Here is a 20766-nt window from a genome sequence, read left to right as displayed (position 1 = left end):
GCGCCTTCTCCCCTCTAGTCGACAAGTTGGCAGCGATAATCAGCGGCTGGAAAGCCTGTATCCTCTCCCAAGCTGGGGCGTCTCACTTTGATATCCCATGTCCTTAGCGAGATTCCGATTCATACGTTAGCTACTTCGCTGGTTCCAAAAAAAGTGCTGAGTGTGATTGAGAAGATGTTTGCCAATTTTTTCTGGGGTTGCAAAGATGGGAAGCAATTGCTCTATTGGAAGAAGTGGAGTGTTATCGCTAGGACCAAGGTCGAGGGTGGTCTCGGTATTAGGAGATTAAGAGAAGTTATGCACTCCCTTCATCTGAAGCTGGCGTGGGGCATCAGATTGAGTGGAAGGAAAGCCTTTAGGGCTGCTTTATTCACTTGAAATACTTGCTGAACTCGTCAGCCATTCCCCCCAACACAGGCCTATTCAAGGTTCCCCCTTCTGGAAGCTGTTGCTGCAGCTTTTCCCCATTCTGGACGATCATGTTCAATTGTTAATTAGCAATGGTTCCAGCAACATGTGGCAGAGCAACTGGACCAGATTAGGACCTTTGAGCTCGCTGTGCTCCATGGTAATTTTTGGGCTTTACATGGGTAGATCCATTGCAGATTTCCTGGACTCCAATGGGCTGAAACAGGTCATCCTAGACCCCCTCCCTACCTGGTTGTGAGAATTTATAATACAAGGAGGTTTCCGCACTATGGACAGTGAGGACAGACCGGTTTGGCGTTTGGACCCTTTGGGGAAATTCTCGGTTAAAATGGCTTGGGACAACACCCAAGACAGAGCCCTCCCCTAGCCGAAATTCATTTGGCACCACCTCATTCCCCCTAAGATCTCCCTTCTGGTGTGGAAGCTCCTTAATCAGGCCCTGCTCATCAACGAGCGCATCCAGAAGAAAGGGGTCTGTTTGGCAGCCAAATGTTGTTGCTGCCCAGACGATCATTTGCGTGGTCCCAACACGGAGTCCTCTTCTCACCTCTTCATGGAGAGTGCGCGGGCTTCTTAGCTATGGACTCCCTGTTCGGGATGTCCATGTATAGCCAATCTTCCATTTAGGACCGTCTTAATTGGTGGTGGCTCAGGCCCTCACCGCATTCCATCAGTCGGTTGTGCTTTTGGCTGGCCCCTGTCTTCCTTCTTTGGGAGATTTGGAAAGCAAGAAATGAGGCTCGATTCGATAGCAGGCAGCCCTCTTCCTCTGTGTTGCTCTCTAGGTTCAAATGGTGGTTATACACCCTCTTCCCGAATTTTGCTAAATCAATGTCTCCCACCGCTTAGACCAGTCCAGCTGCCTCTCTCCTGGTTCGTTCTTCTCACCCTGCTAGTGGTGCTTCTCTTGTCAGATGGTCCAGGCCTAGTGAGGGCTGTCTCAAGCTAAACGTAGATGGCTTGGCCCTATCTAATCCGGGTCCAACTGGTGGTGGAGGAATATGTCGTGATCTGTTCACTCCCCAAGTATAGGGTTGTGATGTAGTAATAAACTCGGTAAGACCGAGGTCGAATCCACAGGGATTGAAACTTGTACGTGATCTGAAATTAACTAGATCTATAACTAGCAAAAGATGTAATCTAAATCAAATAGAATTTAAAGAATAGTTGTGAAATAAATTATCTAAAACTAAAGAGAAATCGGAGGTAAGAAACTAGGGATTTAGAGGATCCACTTGTAGAGATCAGGGAGATCTTACGCCTGCTTCAAGAAATTAACCGAACTTACCTGATATAAGTTTCAAGAGATGAAAGGTATAGGAATTAGAATGGATTCCATCACCGAACCATGCCCAGGAGACAAAGTAAACAACAGAATTAAACTAATTACCAACCAATCAATATGTTATGAGGGTTAGGAAGGGTACCATCATCCGACCATGCCTATGAGACTATGGTAAACAATAGGGTTTCCTGACGTCATAAACATAAAAAAAATGAAGAAACATGCTCAAAGCCATCGCAGACCTATTGTAATTTTAGTCACAACAGACCATTAAAAACTGAAAACATTCCCTTACAATCAACCCAATACCAAATCCATTCAGTTTAAATAAGAATTAAAGGCATAAAATTCTTCCCATCACGCTATAAACTTCACCCCTTAGCCCTAGCTAAGGGGTTCAGCCAGACATGGATGGCTGGTTCTCTTAAAAATAAAATAAGCCAAGTAAAGAAAAATAATAAACAAGGACGAACTCAACTTCTCTCTCATGCAATCCCTTGCAATCTTCCAAGCCAAAACCGAGCTCCCGTCCCTTTCTCTCTCTCCCTCTCTCTCCTTTATAGAATTCCGGAAGTGGTGGCTGGAGTCGAGCACCGACTTCTCTTTCGCAGTCAGTTTGTAACGGAGCCGAACTCCCTGTTTACGCAGTGGAAACAAAAACAACGCCTTATGCATCTGTGATGATTGGTGGGCCTAGGATTGATGTCAGACGAGAAATCCGACCGACCATTAGTTTCCCCTCGAAAAACCAGTGGAACCTGATTGGTTTTGGATTAGATTCGTGGTGAACCACGAATTAGTTCAATTCACCGTCAGTCTTCCGATTGGACGGTCGAAATCCAATTAAAGTTATCTTCTGTAATTCCACCACCTAGGTGAGGGAGGTAGGGCCCGTGGGCTCCTGAAGGATGGTCCTGATTAGCCTGATGGGCCCTGATGGTGGCCCACAAAGATTAACCGCAACTCCCTGTTGCGAAACAGAGTCACCGCCATTCGACTCTGTGAATCACGTTAGCATGTTTCTTGAAGTCAAGTGGAAAATCCACTCCGTCCATTGTTTTCAGGACGAAAAACCGTCTGGAATTGCTCGGTTTTCGATCCAAACTGTGGTGTCTCATGAGATTGTAGCCCAGCCGTCCATTCTGCGTTTAAACAGAGATCTACGCATATGTTCATGCATGAGACCAGACGGACACCTAGGAGTTGGTCTTGGCCGTATCCTAAGACAGGTGAACGGTTTGGATCATCGAGTCATATGATGAGTGGGGCCCACTAGTGAAAAATGGACGGACAGTGTAAACACACTGTCCTTTCTTTCGCAGAGGAGAGAGGAAGACGGGTCAGTGTGCGTTGACCCGTTTCTGATTTTCGGTGCACGGCGTGTGCGAGTGTGCTATGCACACGCACACCCTCCAGGTAGGGTCCATCGTGAAGTTTATGAGAAATCCTCTCCGTTCATCTATTTTTTCACAATATTTAAACGGTTGGGACCAAAAATGGAGCATATCCATACATCAGGTGGGCCCCAAATCAAGATTTTAGGGCTGATCTGTCCGTTGTGACACTTCCACAGGGATTAAACAGATGAAATTCGACGTGTACGGTTAATTTATAGTCCTCAAGCCATGTATGAAGTTTCGAGCCAATCGGATGGCGAGAACCCTATGATCTTGCATTCTGCGCCAGTTTCGGGCCTCTTTGACGTGAACGGCTTTATTTCCTCGAATCCTTGGAGTGTAATTCCATCGATCTTGGTCCCCTGGAGTCCGTCCCTTGCTCTAGTGACTTCGGAGTGTCAAACCCATGCTTTTAGTGCTATTTTTCAGTCCACGCTCCTGATTACTTCCTGCAATAATAACACAATTAAAATATGACGTTAAGCACTATCATATCCGTAAAATTCGGCAATAACTGGGGTCTGATATGTAATATTTGACCCTCAACACAACCCCCAACCAGCATTTTGCTAGTCCCAAGCAAAGTATGCGAAAAATAAGTTGAGAATTACAAGACAATTTATATGAATTCGAGTGATTTTTGAAAAACAAATCAAATACTAGAATTTTAAGATTCATGAATGTTGGGCATTATTCTCTCCTAGACTCAAGCACACGGTAACTTCATAATTAAGTTCAAAATATTAATCTGTCAATTAGAGCAATTCTAAATATTGAATTCCATGGATGTATAGTCTAATCTCGACTTATCAACATTAAGATTCACCTATCTATTTAAGGATATCATTGTTAACAAATAAGAGAATTCACGATAATCCAAACTTGTCTCACACATTATCTTTTTTTTTTTTTTTTATTCTTTTATTAAAAGTAACGCCAATCAGGGGAATCGAATCCTCACCTATAGGGAGCAAACCTATGGTAAAGACTGTTCGCCCAATTCATTCAATTTCTCAGGTTAGTTCCTTTCAAGCTTAGTGATCACCAAATTAATCCTTCAATATCGAATGAAACCTTAATGTGTAAGCGAGATGTGACATGTAAAATTATGATCCAATCAATGTTTAAAACTTCTAATCATGGATTAAGAGTTCTAACTTAATTGTGAAATCTAACAAATAGTTGAATCCAAGAGTTATAAATTCTAACATCACTTATCTTGTAATTCTAAATCCAAGATGGCCGTCAACCTCTCTTCAAATTCATACAAAATTCTAGAAAAATTTAAAAATTTTCACAATTTCGGCTCAAGACTAAGAAAACACTGATTAGGAAACCTAATCTCTCACTCCCAACCTAAAATCTACATTGTCCTCAATGTAAATGATATGAGCATGCAATGCACTTGGGACAACGAAAAATAAATATGAAGTGATGGGAAGATAGTACCTGGATGATGAATCGAGAGACACTTTCCAAAAGATCGCAGCATGGGCGTCGGTTAGCACGAGAGAGAAGGCAACACAAAAATAAAAATAAAATCCTACCTATACCACTTTCCTAGTTGCTCTCGATTGCATTTAGCGTATGCAACAAGCCTTTAAACCCTTAGGTTACCCCTAGTGGACAAGTTGTAGTCTCGTGAGGGTTTGCAGTAATATTACTCACAAACATTGAACTAACTAATGATAAAAACGAAATAAAATGAAGAGTTGGGTTGCCTCCCAGAAGCGCTAAGTTTACCGTCTTCAGCCAGAAAAATAAAGCAACTATCCTAGTCCTATGAAAGCGATAAACCTACCTATACCTCCATCAGACTAGGAGATCAATCTTGGTAAACAGGAGCAGTCAGGGGCATGGACATGTCCTCTGAATCAAATTTCTCAAAAAATGGTTTTAATCGATGTCCATTGACTTTAAACTCCTTGCCATTGTCGGGATCTCTTATCTCAACGGCCCCATGAGGAAAAACAGTAACAACAATATAAGGGCCGGTCCAACGAGATCGAAGCTTACCCGGAAAGAGATGCAATCGAGAATTGTACAAAAGGACCTTCTGACCAGGCGTGAATGATTTCGCAAAATGTGTTGGTCATGAAATGCTTTCATCTTGTCCTTGTAAATTCTCGAATTATCGTACGCATCATTCCGGATTTCCTTAAGTTCATTCAATTGAAGTTTGCGTAGTGAGCCAGTGTTGTCCAGATTGAAATTAAGATTTTTGATCGCCTAGTACGCTTTATGTTCCAGCTCCACAGGCAAGTGACAAGCTTTCCCATAGACAAGTCTAAAGGGAGACATTCCAATAGGGGTTTTAAAGGCAGTACGGTATGCCCATAAGGCATTGGTCAATCGGATTGACCAATCCTTATGATCAGGGTTCACCGTTTTCTCCAAAATGTGTTTAATTTCCCTATTAGAAATCTCAGTTTGCCCACTTGTCTGTGGGTGGTATGGGGTGCTTACCCTATGAGAGATACCGTATTTCTTCATTAAGCTCTCAAATGGTTTATTACAAAAGTGTGAGCCCCCATCACTAATGATGGCTCGAGGCGTTCCGAATCGAGAAAGGATGTTTTCTTTTAGGAATTTAATGACCGTGCGATGGTCATTAGTTTGACACGGAATCGCTTCGACCCATTTAGTGACATAATCCACGGCGAGCAAAATATACAGATTTTCAAACGATTGGGGGAATGGTCCCATGAAATCGATGCCCCAGCAATCAAATGCTTCAATGATAAGGATGAGATTCAAAGGCATCATATTTTGACGGGACAATGCTCCCAATTTCTGACAACGCTCACAAGCTTTGCAAAACTCATGAGTGTCTCTAAACATAGTGGGCCAGTAAAAACCACATTGCAGAATCTTGGCCATGGTCTTTTTAGCAGAAAAGTGACCACCACAGGCCTGTGAGTGACAGAAGGAGATGACGCTCTGATGCTCATCGTCTGGTACACATCTCCTTAGGATTTGGTCTGGGCAATATTTAAATAAATAAGGATCATCCCAGAAAAAGTTGCGCACCTCGGTGAAGAGTTTCTTCTTATCTTGCACAGTCCACTGTGTCGGTATGGCACCTGTAGCAAGATAATTAGCAATATCAGCGAACCAAGGTGAATGGGAGACTCTGAACAGTTGTTTATCAGGGAACATGTCGTTAATATGGGTCATCTCAAGGGAATCAGATATATTAAGGCAAGAAAGGTGATAGCCACAACGTTTTCTATTCCCTTTTTATCTTTAATTTCCAAATCAAATTCTTGGAGTAGAAGGATCCATCGTATCAGGCAGGGCTTAGAATCATTCTTAGAAAGAAGATACTTCAGTGCCGCATGATCTGTATAGATAATGATCTTGGATCCGATCAGGTAGGACCTAAATTTGTCCAAGGCAAACACTACGACTAAGAGTTCTTTTTCCGTAGTTGAGTAGTTCACTTGGGCCGAATTTAAAGTCCTACTCGCGTAATGGATGACGTAGGGTCTCTTGTCTTTTCTCTGGCCTAGAACCGCTCCAAGAGCATAATCAGAAGCGTCGCACATAAGCTCAAAAGGAATGCTCCAGTCGGGTGGCTGCATGATAGGTGCAGTGGTTAACGTGCCCTTAAGCTTGGTGAAAGCTTCCTGGCATTGCTCAGTCCACTTGTACGGAACATCCTTTTGAAGAAGACTACATAAAGGACGAGAGAGGAGACTAAAGTCCTTTATGAATCGCCTGTAAAATCCTACGTGTCCTAAGAAGGATAACACGTCTCTGATGTTTTTGGGTGGAGGTAGGTTAGAGATAGGATCGATTTTTGCCTTATCTACCTTGATTCCCTTGGACGAGATGATATGCCCAAGGACAATTCCCTTCTGAACCATGAAATGACACTTCTCCCAATTAAGTACTAAGTTCTTTTCTTCACATCTTTTCAGCACACATTTAAGACTTTCCAAGCACTTGCTGAAAGATGGACCGTAAACAGAGAAATCGTCCATGAAGACCTCTAGATATTGCCCCACCATATCAGAAAAGATACTAAGCATACATCGCTGAAAGGTGGCAGGGGCATTACATAGTCTGAATGGCATCCTTCGGTAGGCAAAGGTGCCGTAGGAACATGTAAATGTGGTCTTTTCCTGGTCTTCAGGGGCTATCTCTATCTGGTTGTAGCCCGAATACCCGTCAAGGAAACTGTAATAGGAATGACTAGCTAACCTTTCCAGGATCTGATCAATGAATGGTAAAGGAAAGTGGTCTTTCCTCGTGACGGTATTCAACTTTCTGTAGTCAATGCACATTCTCTAACTAGTAGTGACTCTAGTTGGCACGAGTTCATTATTAGCATTGGCTACGATGGTGATTCCGGACTTCTTAGGGACCACTTGAGTTGGACTCACCCATTGACTATCAGATATAGGGTATATGATACCCACGTCCAATAGTTTAAGAACCTCGGCCTTAACCACTTCCTTCATGTTTGGATTTAGTCTACGTTGTAGTTGCCGAGTGATTTTTGCATTATCCTCAAGATATATGCGGTGAGTACAAATCGAGGGATTAATTCCCTTGAGGTCCGCTATCGTCCATCCCAGGGCTCCTTTATGCTCAATGAGAGTAGATATGAGCATACTCTCCTGTTCTTTCTCTAGGTGGGCAGAGATCACCACCGGGTATGTCTCATCTTGACCTAAATAGGCATATTTCAAATCAGAGGGCAAAAGTTTTAGGTCAAGCTTCGGCGGCTTGAGGTTAGACGGTAGAGGCACTACATCGGTTTGTGGCAATTCTTCAAATTGTGGCCTCCACCGGTTAACTTCAAGTACCGGTGCAGTATCAAGCAGGGCGCACATCTCCCTAATAATATCATCATCAGAATCAAGGGAGTGGGCCAGGCACATCTCTAGATGGTCAAAGGATAAGGTTAGAGGTGTCATATCTTCCACGAAAGAGTCAATCATGTTAATGTCGTGGAAATCGTCATCATCCTCTAAGTTTCTGTCGTTATTGAAAAAGATGTTTAACTCCAATGTCATATTTCCAAAAGACAGTCATGACACCATTTCTGCAATTGATAATTACATTTGAAGTGACAAGGAATGGGCGGCCAAGAATGACGGGGATCTGAGTGCTTATGTTATTGATGGGTTCGGTGTCCAGGATGATAAAATCTACAGGGTAGTAAAATCTATCAATTTGGACCAACACATCCTCAATTATCCCTCTTGGTACACGAACAGAGCGATCAGCAAGTTGTAGTGTTGTTAGGGTGGGTTTTAATTCACCCAAACCTAACTGTTTGTATACCGATTAGGGAATCAGATTGACGCTCGCTCCTAAGTCAAGAAGTGCGTAATCAATTTGATGGTTCCCGATTACACATGATATGGTTGGGCTACTGGGATCTTTAAATTTCTGTGGCACGTCTTGCTTTAGGATGGCACTCACTTTCTCAGTCAAGAAAATTTTCTTTTGAATACTTTGCCGTCTTTTGGTCGTGCATAAGTCTTTCAGAAATTTGGCATATGAAGGAATCAGTTTCACGACATCAAGTAGAGGAATGTTGACTTTCACTTGTTTCAACACCTCTAGGATATCTTGAGAGTTAGAGAGAGGTTTTGGTGAAACCAACCTTTGGGGGAACGGAGCAACTAGCTTCTCTAGAGGTTCTGGTTCTAATTTTTGTGGGGTATCACTAAATCCATCATTGTTATCCTCTTCTGGTTCTTGAGGCTTTTCGGGCCTAACCGGAAGAGTTTTATCAATGATTTTTCCACTCCTAAGAGTGGTGATGGATTTAGCATGCCCCATCTGATTTGAAGAGCTGGGATCATTAATCTCGTACTGCGGTTTAGGATTGGGGAGAGGTTGTGCAGGAAGCATCCCCTTTTCTATAACCATCATACGAGAATTTATCTTTTGTATAAAATTTGTGATTCCCCACATTGCCTAAGCCAGCTCTTATATGGAATTTTGAATCGGTTCCTCTTGAGGTTTCACTTGATTTAGATTTTGATTGAAGAAACCTTGAGGGGTAGCCGTTTGTCCATTCCTCCAACTAAAGTTTGGATGATTTTTCCAACCAGGATTGTACGTATTAGAGTTAGGTCCAGTAAAAGGTCTTTGATAGTTGTTTACGGCATTAGCTTGTTCATTCAACACTCCTCGAAAGGCGGGTATTGTAGGACAATTTTCAGTTGTATGAATGTTGCAATCACAGATGCCGCAAACAATTTCATTAACCTTATCCTTCTTTCCTTCCATGGCCTCAACTTTCTTATGAGCGTAGTCACTTTACACTTGAGATCATCCTCTTCTTTCAAGAGATATAATCCACCTTTCTCCTTTAATCGAGTCGGCCTAGACGTGGTGTTCGACTTTGGGTAATAGTTCCATGATTGTGTTTTTTCAGCAAGACTATCGAGCTAATCCCATACCTCGTCAACATCTTTATTAATGAACTCTCCATTACACATTGTCTCGACCATTTGGCGCATGGAAGATGTCAGTCCATCATAGAAAAAATTTGTAATGCGCCACGTTTCAAATCCGTGTTGTGGGCATGAACTGACCAAATCTTTGAACATTTCCCAACATTGGAAGAATGTTTCATCTTCCTTTTGGGCAAAGTTCATGATTGCTTTTCTGAGGGTAATCGTTTTATGATGTGGGAAGAATTTTTTTATGAATTCCCTCTGCATGTCATTCCATGTGCCAATGGATCTAGGACGCAGTGAATGTAACCACGTCTTAGCTTTCTCTTTTAAGGAAAAAGGAAAGAGTTTCAGCTTGATTGTATCCTCAGATACATTAGGAAAACATAATGTAGCTATAATCTCATCGAACTCTTTCAAATGTAAATATGGACTCTCTGATTCAAGTCCATGGAATTTGGGAAGGAGTTGGATATCTCCTGGCTTGATGTCCATTTGTCCTGTGTTTTCAGGGAAAATCATGCATGAGAGCATACTCACTCCCGCCGGTTGTAGATAATCTCGTAAAGTACGAGGCGGGGGTGCCTGATGCACCTCGTTCTCATCTTGGGTATCCTCCACCCTGGGTGGAAGTAGAGGAGGTTGGTCTTCAGCCATAACTTCAATTAACTCAGGGGATTTCGAGCGGTGTCTAGTCCTGCGATGGATAGTCAACCCCTCAACCAATCCTCCTTCAGTCAAGAGACGTCGAGTGTCGTCACGGACCCACTTGGGCATGAAACACTCGCAGCCCTCAATTAAATTTGAAACCTCATCCTAAGAAAGAAAATCTAAAAAGAAAGAGAGGGTTGGAAAGAAGTTACCAAATTGGAGGCCCTAAGTTAAAGACCTGCAAAATAAAACAAAATAAGTTAGATTCTAAAAAGGAGAAGAATAATCCTTTAAAAGAAAGATAGCAGTAAACTGATTTCTAAAAGAAGGAATTCCTAAAAGAAAGTGGAAATTTCTAAAATAAATTAGGAAAGTCCTAAACTAGAAAGTAACTTACTAAAAGAGAACTGAAAAATAGAAAGTAGAGAAAGAGCTTACCGAATTAGAAATTTCTATCTTAAAGGCCAACAAAATAAGAAGGTTAGTTTCTAAACAAAAATTCTACAAGTAGAAAATTTCTAAAAAACTTATCCACGACCAAAAGACGGCAAAGTATTCAAAAGAAAATTTTCTTAACTGAGAAAGTGAGTGCCATCCTAAAGCAAGACGTGCCACAGAAATTCAAAGATCCCGGTAGCCCAACCATATCATGTGTAATCGGGAACCATCGAATTGATCACGCACTTCTTGAATTAGGAGCGAGCGTCAATCTGATTCCCTACTCGGTATACAAACAGTTAGGTTTGGGTGAATTAAAACCCACCCTAACCACACTACAACTTGCTGATCGCTCTGTTCGTGTACTAAGAGGGATAATTGAGGATGTGTTGGTCCAAGTTGATAGAGTTTACTACCCTACCAAAAACTTGTTCACTCCCCAAGTATAGGGTTGTGATGTAGTAATAAACTCGGTGAGACCGAGGTCGAATCCACAGGGACTGAAACTTGTACGTGATCTGAAACTAATTAGATATAGAACTAGTAAAAAGATGTAATCTAAATCCAATGTAAATTGATGAATAATGGTGAGAGATTAATCTAAACTTAAGGAATTCAGAGGAAGGGAAACTGGGGATTCAGAGGATCCACATGTAGAGATCAGGGAGATCTTATGCCATCATCATGTAAACTAAACTGAACTTCTTTTAATATAGTTTTTAAAGAGATGAAAAGTATATGAATTAGAATGGATTCCATCATCAATCCATGCCCAAACAACAGAATTAAACTAATTACCAACCAGTCAACAATGCATGAAAGTTAGGAAGGGTATCATCATCCGACCATGCCCAGGAGACAATGGTGAACAACAGAGCTTCCTGACGTCATATACATCAAAAGGGAAAAGGAGATATTCAAGGCCATTGCAAATCCATTGTAATTTCAGTCACAACAGACCATTAAAGATAAAAAAAACATTCCTTTAATTAAACTAAAAACAACATCAGTTCAGTTTAAACAAAAAAAGCATAAGTAAAAAGCTCCCATCAGGCTACAAGCTTCACCTCTTAGCCCCAGCTAAGAGGTTTAGCCCGTCATGATGCGGCTAACCCTTAAACAAAGATAAAAAGAAAAAAAACCTTTTACTCTCTATCTCTCTCCCTGCTCCAGATCCAAGCTCAAGTCCAAAGCCTCTCTCCCAACAAAAGTCCCTCCAGTTGTCCCAAAAAACGAGCCAAGCCACGTTCCAACTGCCCTCTTCCTTCTTTCTCCTTTTTTTCCTCTCCTCCACAACTAGCCGTCCCTCTCCTTTATACATCCAGGGGCGGTGGAGGGCTGGAGTCCGCAGACGAGTCAGCTGCGGAAGCTCTCTTTACGCACAGCAGTCCGCAGACGAGTCGACTGCGTGAATAAACCTTACGCAGTCAAATTCGGAGCCTCCCACTCCCATTTTCCTTGCATTCTGTCCGTAAAATTAACGTCCCTTGGGACGTTGTTGAATGAGCTACATGATGGACAGATCAGATCTTCTATCCGATCGCCCCCAAGAGCACACAACCTGCAGCAAAAACCGGACAACGTCCGGCTGCGAAACAGGGTGCGTAACGCTCTTACACTGTACTGATGGTGGGGCCCACATCACTTTTATTTTGAGAAATCCACGCCGTCCACTGCATTCTGCTCAAAAAACCAGGCGGGAATCACTGTTTTTGGATCAAAATCGGTGTGGTCCATGGATGCTTTCATTTAGCCGTTCGTCCCACGTTTGGGCAGTATTCTCCTGTGTATGCGAGCATAGATCAGGAAAAACCTTATATGTACGGTCGGTTTGACCCTCCGAAACAAATGGATGGTCCCGATCATCTTGCTGGTGGCCCATACTTAGATGGCAGACGGACAGTTCGTCCGTCTGTTGTAAACAGAGGCGGGCTCTGTTGTGTTGCGGGTGGGACTTGCGGTCAAATGCAAGTTGGACTGTTTGCTTTGCTCGGTGCACTGCGAGTGCACAGCCCATGTGCACTCCCACGTACGCACGGTGGGTCCCAGCTTGATGCATGTGAGAAATCCGCTCCAACCATCTGTATTCTCATCTCATTTAATGTGTTGACACCAATTTTGAAACCTATCCAGATGGCAGGTGGGCCCCAAATCACTGATTTATGAGCTGATCTGTCCGTTGGGTCACTTCCAGAGGGATCTAATGGCTGAAATTTGATGTGTACAGTTCATTTATGGTCCTCAGGCCACGTATGGAGTTTCAAACTGATCAGATGGTAGGAACCCTATGATCTTGCATTCTGGACACTTTTCAGGCCACTTGAGCTTCAATTTCTCCATTTTCTTGGATCCCTGGCGTGCAAATCTGTCGATTTGGTCTCCTAGGGTTCGTCGCTTGCCTTAGTGACTTCAGACCGTTAAATCCATGCTTTTAGTATCCTTTTCCAGTCCAGGCTCGTGAATACGCCCTGCATCACAAACATGATTAAATCAGGCCGATAAACAGTACTATGTTTGTAAATCCTGGCAATAACTGGAGTCTGATATGCAATATTCGACCCTCAATAGTGATATGCAATAACTGGGCTAAGAGGTGAAGCTTATAGCTTGATGGGAGCTTTTTACTTATGCTTTTTTTGTTTAAACTGAACTGATGTTGTTTTTAGTTTAATTAAAGGAATGTTTTTTTTGTCTTTAATGGTCTGTTGTGACTGAAATTACAATGGATCTGCAATGGCCTTCAATATCTCCTTTTCCCTTTTGATGTATATGACGTCAGGTAGCCCTTTTGTTCACCATCGTCTCCTGGGCATGGTCGGATGATGATACCCTTCCTAACTTTCATGCATTGTTGACTGGTTGGTAATTAGTTTAATTCTGTTGTTTGCTTTGCCTCCTGGGCATGGATTGATGATGGAATCCATTCTAATTCATATACTTTTCATCTCTTTAAAAACTATATTAAAAGAAGTTCAGTTTAGTTTACATGATGATGGCATAAGATCTCCCTGATCTCTACAAGTGGATCCTCTGAATCCCCAGTTTTCCTTCCTCTGAATTCCTTAAGTTTAGATTAATCTCTCACCATTATTCATCAATTTACATTGGATTTAGATTACATCTTTTTGCTAGTTCTATATCTAGTTAGTTTCAGATCACGTACAAGTTTTAGTCCCTGTGGATTCGACCTCGGTCTCACCGAGTTTATTACTACATCACAACCCTATACTTGGGGAGTGAACATTGAACAACTACATCATCATATGAGGTTCTGAATGTTCTGATCATCAAAACTTTATATTCGAGTCTAAACCATGGTGAACATGGGAATCACAATCTTTACATCAGAATACCAAAAGCAGCTCAAAAGCAAAGCCTCACACCTTAATCATTCTGTCCCAGGCAAAGAAAGATCTCAAAACTAACGCGACAATATCCAAACCAATCAGAAATCAATTTGACAATATCATGGAAATCTTACACCGACAAAGATGAAACAACAGCAGTAAGGTCAAACTCGGATCAGTAGCATGCATACAATGATTAAGACTCCAAAGTTTTCTACTTGGTTTTAGAGGCAAGGAGACTAGTGGCTGTACCATTCATTTTTTTAAAATTTCATACCTATGGGAGTTACGATATGTTTTCAACTGAGTTAACTGAGAATGTCAAGTTGTCAAGCAGTTCCAAGTTCTCCTTGTAATCTCCATGCTGATTGTTTTAAAAAAAAAAAAACATAAAATGTTTTATGGAGGAATGGCCAAATATAGCCACCAGAATGCTCATCATGTTGCTATGTTTTCCCCACCAATGTGTCCTATGAACAGGACAAGTGAGCCATGCAAGAGGTGAGAATATCATGGTGATCACCTGGCGCAAAAATCAGGCTGATCCACTTGCCAAATGGACCACACCATTTCATGATTTCTGCACCAGGTGATCGTTATAATTGTTCCCGCCTTCCGATAACAATGACACAGTTATAATCTCTACAAGAAAATAGGCCTTTAGCCACAATTTTTTAGCCTCAGTTGAAAAAATGGAGGCTAAATGTGTCTTTTAGCCTCGGTTGCAAAGGAACTGAGGCTAAAAGTTCATCTTTCGCCTCAGTTGTACAGGAACTGAGGCGAAAAGTCTACCTTTTAGCCTCAATTGCATAGGAACCAAGGCGAAAAGTCTACTTTTTAGCCTTAGTTGCATAGGAACCGAAGCAAAAATTCTACCTTTGATACTCTGGCAGAATGTGATGGATGATGCGCAGGCACTTAGAAATTGTATAAATGGCATGCCTGTAATTCAAATTAATTGGTGTATGGTGATATTTGATTATTTGACTAGATTGGTGGACATTTATTAGATGTTAAATGAATGGATTAGTAGTTTAAATAAATATTTAAAAAAAGATAAACATTTTTAGCCTCAATTTGTAACTGAGGCTTGGATTTAGCCTCGGTTGTTAAGAACCAAGGCTGAAATTCCCGTGGCTAAAGGCTCTAGCCTCGGTTGTTGAGAACTAAGGTTAAAAATAGATTTAGCTTCAATTGGAGGCAATTGAGGCTAAAATTTGGATTTAGTCTCAGTTGGAAACAATGGAGGCTAAAATTTTGATTTAGCCTCATTTTGAGAAAACTGAAGCTAAAAAGGTTCTTTTAGCTTCACTTGAAGAACTGAGGCTATAAAAGTCATTTTAGCCTCAGTTGCTAAAACTAAGGCTAAAGCCTTTAGCCACGGAGGTTTCAACCTTGGTTTGGATAATTGAGGCAAAACTGAGGCTAAAGGTTTTAGCCTCAGTTTTTAACCTTTTTAGCCTCAGTTTTGAACCGAGGCTAAAGCCCCCTTTTCTTGTAGGTACCTATATGAAAATGAAACCAGCAAACCTAGAACCCTAGTTAGGTAAAATTTCAAAATTGCCTAAACCCTCGACACCTAATAATCTTGATTTCTCCAATTTTCCCAAAACCCTACAAACCAAAATTTGCAAAGTTCCCGAATTTTCCACTTACCCTAACACCTAATTTCTCAAAATCCCCAAATTCCCTGAACCACATCTCCCAATGTTCCAATATCCTTTATCCAGTCTGTAGCCATCTTTCAACACTTTTCTCATCTAAAACCCTCACTTCAATATCAATCCAAAACACAATTTGAGCCTAAACTTTAAATATGCAATCTGCAAATAGTTTCAATTCTCAGAAAATCTACAAATAGTCTAGTGTCATCCGCAATAGAAATAGTCTAATTTCAGGTGTAGGGACGAATGTCACGAAGATGGTATACAGCACCAGTCATGTGATTGGAAGCACCCGAATCAAATAACCATGTAGAAGAAGGGGATATACCTGACATACCGGCCGCAGAAAGGGCATGAACGATTTGTTGGAGCATCGCAGGAGTCAAAGGTGATGAAAGACCTTTAACAGAAACAGTAGATTCAAAATCACTAATAGACAGCTCGGAAGAAATAGTAGCAGCAGTAGCAGAAAGAGCACGACCATGGCCACGACTACAACCACCACATCAATGGCCGAAAGAAGATGCATAGGCACGTGTTCGGCAGTCCTGAATATCATGACCAGTCCGTCGACAATAAGCACACCATTCTTTGCATTGAGCAACAACATGACCCACCGTGTTGCAGCTGCAACAAGTCAATGGGGTAGAACCACGTGTTGGTGCAGTGGTGGGCACTAAGGGTGCACACGGTTCGGTTTGGTCCGGTTTTGGGGTGAAACCGGAACCGAACTGTTCCCTACAGTTCTAGGATTTTTGCAACTGGAATCGGACCACTAGCACCCTAGAACATGACTGTGAAAACCGGTTCCATTCCGAATCGGCTCCACTGTTCTGGGCATCTTGGTGATTAGGAGTCTGGGATGCCGAGAGAGAGAGAGAGAGAGAGAGAGAGAGAGAGAGAGAGAGAGAGAGAGAGAGAGAGAGAGAGAGAGAGAGAGAGAGAGAGAGAGACCTGGTGATGCATGGAGAGGGAGGAGAGAGCAGACGGATGAGATTTCATCAGGACCCGGGTCCCATGAGAAATATCGACCATCCATCTCTGACGCCCTTCTCCATTTCCCTAAGGGAACGATGTCGGATCGATCGAGACACACGCTTGAAGATCATTGTAGATTCCTCCAAATGAGGCTTTTCAATCTCGACCTATACTCGGGCTTTGATTTCTGACAAGTGGGGCCATAGATCAGTAATCCAGACCATTTCCCAAATAAAATGTTCCTGTAGATGGACGATGGCCCAAAACAATCCCAAACTGGGAAAGTCTATCCGCCAATATCAGGCCTCTTTTCAATTAAACAGCGAGCACTGCTGTTTATCTCTTTTCAACTGTTTATATGTATGGTACATCAGAAATGCGAAATTGTCATATCTAAGAGAGATTGAAAATGGTCCATCTAAAGCGAGGCCCATCGTACTCAAGGTCTAGATCACGGAAACATGGTCTAACATATTACTGATGTCTTAAATCTGATGCCATTGAAAAACCACTCTAGGAGACGTTGATGCTTCCACAGATATTCGATGCTTCCAAAGGAGTTAGGATTTTTTATTCTTTGTTTTAAACTAAAGCTCGAATCCACGGTTCATGTCACTGTTCGGGTAACAGTTCGGATCAACGGTTCGGATCACGGTTCGGTTCGGTTCTACAGGGCCCTAAACCGAAACCAATCCGTAATCAATGGTTCTGTAAATTTTGGAATCGGAACCGGACCGTTATCACCCTAGAACCGGACCAAACCGGACCGATCCAACGGTTCGATGTGCACCCCTAGTGGACACAGCAAGCACCATATCAGATGATCCTGGAGTTGAGGAAGGAAGAGAGAGAACTTTCAGTCGTTGTTCCTCAGCCAATAAATCATTAATAACCGAATTCAATGAAGGAATAGGGCTACGGTTCAAGAGAGTAGCCCGACAATGCTCAAATTCCGGACGTAGTTTCATAAGAAATTATCGAACTTGTGCACTCTCGGCATCGTTGGAAAAATCTTAACGTCATGAGGAAATGTTGGATCCATCATAGCCATATCTGTCCAAATGGTGACAATTTTGGAGTAAAATGATTGAATACTGTCATCACCTTGAGTAAGGTTAACGAGATCTTGTTCTAGGCGGTATAACCAGGCCGCATTACTCTGTTGATAAATTGTCTGGAGATGTTCCCACATTGCCTTAGCAGTACGATGAGGTGTGAGGCCAATAGCAATGAACCGATCAATCGAATCGAGAATCTAGGTAATAATCTGCCCATTGTTCATTTCTCAATTAGCTAATTTGTCGGTATCTGTGGAAGTGAGGATAGAAACAGATCCATCAATGAGTCCCCACAAGCCATGACCCTTGAGGAAGTTCTAAAAATGGATGACTCATAGAGAATAGTTGGTACCATCAAAACTACAACGTGGGGCCTCTGTATGGGATGAGTTCTTGTCCATTGATCTGAAGTAATTGAAAGCACGCAAAGAGTTGCAACAGAAAAAGGTGTTAGATGTACCGTATAGCAGGAGATACCCAAGGGATTGCGGTTTCTGGATCTGTCAGAATAACAACAGATCTGGATCGGGAGCTGGAATAACAACAGGGGCGCTGGACCTAGAGGAATAACAACAGATCTGGATCTGGAGGAATTACAACAGATCTGGATTTGGATCTGGAATAACAACAGGAGCTCTGGATCTGGCGGAATAAAAACAGATCTGGAACAGTAACAAATCTGGAACAGAGATCGGACGAGCAGATCTGGAACAGAGGCCGGATGAGCAGATCTGGAACAGAGATCGGACGAATAGATCTGGAACAGAGGCTGGGCGAGCAGATCTAAAACAACAACAGATTTGGAACAGAGATCGGAGAGCAAAGGGGCGTTGTACGAGCAGAAGGGCTGGACGAGCAGTTGGGCCGTACGAGTAGAGGGGTCGGACGACGCAGGGGCACTAGACAAGCAGAGGGGTGGTCGGACGACACAGCAGGGGTGGCCGGACAATGCAGGGGCGGTCGGACGAGCAAGGACGGTGGTCGGATCTGACAGGTGGTGCCGGTTTGGGATCAATGAAGCTTTGATACCATGTAAATTGAGAGGAACTGAAAGCTTTTCTGTATTTGAGACAACCCAAAGGGGTTGAATATATAAAGATTACAGTCATCTATATAAGGAAAATAATAAAAACATAATCCTCTACCTATGGAAACGAACTATATAAGGTATACTAGCTATATAAGGTATGTGAGTCTGTCTAACAAAACCAACCACTTATCAGTTATCACCATAAGTTTAGGAGACCTCCAGTGACTGTTGGATCTCCTCCATCCGAAACCGTTGTGGCACAGATCGACGGCAGCGGTGGAATGCTCTGTGGGTGGCGAAATACATTGTTCGGATCGATGATTGTCTTTGCCAACACCAACCGATCGTAATTCCCCAGGAAATACTTCTCTCCCCAAGATCTTGAGATCTCTACCGCGTCTCCATTGTTCACCCTCCAATCTATTGAGCCAAGATCAAGGTCCACATGATTCACATATGCAGCCCTTGGATTCTTCGATACAAACGGCGTCATATAGTTGTATAATTCACGTAGCCATTTGACAAAAACATGGCTCTGTGAATCCTCCTCCATATCCCAAGTTATAACATACTCAAAGGCGAACAAATTCCCTTCTCTGTGTGGGAACGGAATCGCATCACTCCTTATCCGAGCCATTGCTGCACCCTGACCATTCAATGCGATGAACGCGTGCGGCTCCTTCTGTAACCTCTCAAGGACGTCAGCAAACACTTCGAGTGGCATCGTGGCCCTCACAAAGTCGCTCTTTGACCTAAAACCCAACTTATGTGGTTGAGTTCTTGATTTTAGTTGGACAGCCTTTTCGAATCCAAGCATGTAAGCAACCGCTTCCATCCAACTCATTTCTTTGCATTCTTCAACGGCGACATCTAGTTCGGAGAAAACTATGCTTCCCGATGAGATGGCGGCTGACTTGGGTCCCAAGTACAGACCATAGAATTGTACCCAGATTTCCCCGTCGGGCCTAGCACCGGCTAGGATCGTTACTGAGAAATCTTCTACTAGTTCCGGTGCGACATATTGAAATCTATGCAATAGCTTTGCCGCATCAGGTAGATGAACTGTTTTGTTGAACGAGATGGCTGTTACGATTTCTGGGACCAGAACCAATTGGATCTTCCATGAGTAGATTGCGCCGAAGACCCCACCTCCTCCGCCTCGTATGGCCCAGAACACGTCCTCTCCCATCCCTTCCCGGTCCAGTATCCGTCCATCAGCATCGACTAGAATCGCATCGACCACATTGTCTGCTGCAAGGCCATACTTCCTCGTCAAGGTGCCCGACCCCCCACCGCTGAAGTGCCCGCCGCTCCCAACGGTGGGGCACCACCCGGCCGCAACGGCAAACGAGCTGCTCAACTCACCAACAGCGTGGTAGATTTCGCCAATCAACACGCCTGATTCGACCCAAACAGTTTGAGAGTCAAGATCGACTGAGATTCGGTTTAGGTTCATCAAATCGATTATCACGAATGGGGTGTCGGCGACTGATGATAGCCCTTCATAGCTGTGGCCCCCGCTTCTTATCCTGATTGCCAGTGACGCTTTCCGGGCGCAAACAATCGTGTCCGCCAGCTGGTGTTTGTTCTCTGGCAAGATAATGGAGAAAGGTTTGAGGAAGGCGGGACTTTCAAACCGTGGGTTTTGCAGGGTGTGCTGGAGGAAATGGTTGTACGTGGGAGGTGAGGAGGAGAGGGTTGTGAAGTTGCGCACCCCAGTGTGCGTTAGACAAGAAAGGAGAACTTCACCAAGGGCGATTGTTAGAAAGGATACGAGTAGATTGAGAATGAAAATAGGGTTACTCTGATATTTTTCCATTTCCAACTCTGGTGTGACGAAGAAATGAATACGAGGGAAGGGAACTCACGGCAGATTTTATGACCCGCTCCTATTCTTATCCTTTCTTATCCTTTTGGTTCGACAACCAATCTGCGCTTCCGCAGCAGGTTGGAGGTACTATTTTCTTTGATAAGGTTGGTTTAGGCTAATAGGCTGTGATGCTCCATAGCTTACTTGTAAAGTTTTTTGTTTTTGCTTGGCTATCATTTCCCTATTTTATAAAAGGG

The 20766-nt window shown here is 42.9% G+C and overlaps 1 protein-coding gene, 1 non-coding gene and 1 pseudogene across 2 annotated transcripts; 1 reads left to right on the top strand and 2 right to left on the bottom strand.

Moving 5' to 3' along the window:
• Positions 1-370: 370 nt before the first annotated feature.
• LOC131249611 (uncharacterized) lies at positions 371-8000 on the bottom strand (annotated as a pseudogene).
• Positions 8001-9645: 1645 nt separating this feature from the next.
• Positions 9646-9752, top strand: LOC131250263 (small nucleolar RNA R71). Its single transcript, XR_009173189.1, has one exon. It is a non-coding gene; the product is annotated as a small nucleolar RNA R71 (small nucleolar RNA).
• Positions 9753-18895: 9143 nt separating this feature from the next.
• LOC131249610 (reticuline oxidase-like) lies at positions 18896-20542 on the bottom strand. The gene has a single exon (XM_058250406.1). The coding sequence runs from the start codon at positions 20516-20518 to the stop codon at positions 18896-18898; it is 1623 nt and encodes a 540-aa protein (XP_058106389.1). The 5' UTR covers positions 20519-20542.
• Between the last annotated feature and the right edge of the window lie 224 nt (positions 20543-20766).

Source organism: Magnolia sinica, chromosome 6 (genome assembly GCF_029962835.1).
Source record: "Magnolia sinica isolate HGM2019 chromosome 6, MsV1, whole genome shotgun sequence".
Taxonomy (NCBI): Eukaryota; Viridiplantae; Streptophyta; class Magnoliopsida; order Magnoliales; family Magnoliaceae; genus Magnolia; species Magnolia sinica.
Note: the sequence above shows the minus strand (reverse complement) of the source record. Positions and strands in the feature narration are given on the sequence as shown.

Bases quoted from the DNA above. Each gene is read 5' to 3' on its own strand.
- LOC131249610 (XM_058250406.1), bottom strand. From the start codon at position 20,518: ATGGAAAAATATCAGAGTAACCCTATTTTCATTCTCAATCTACTCGTA.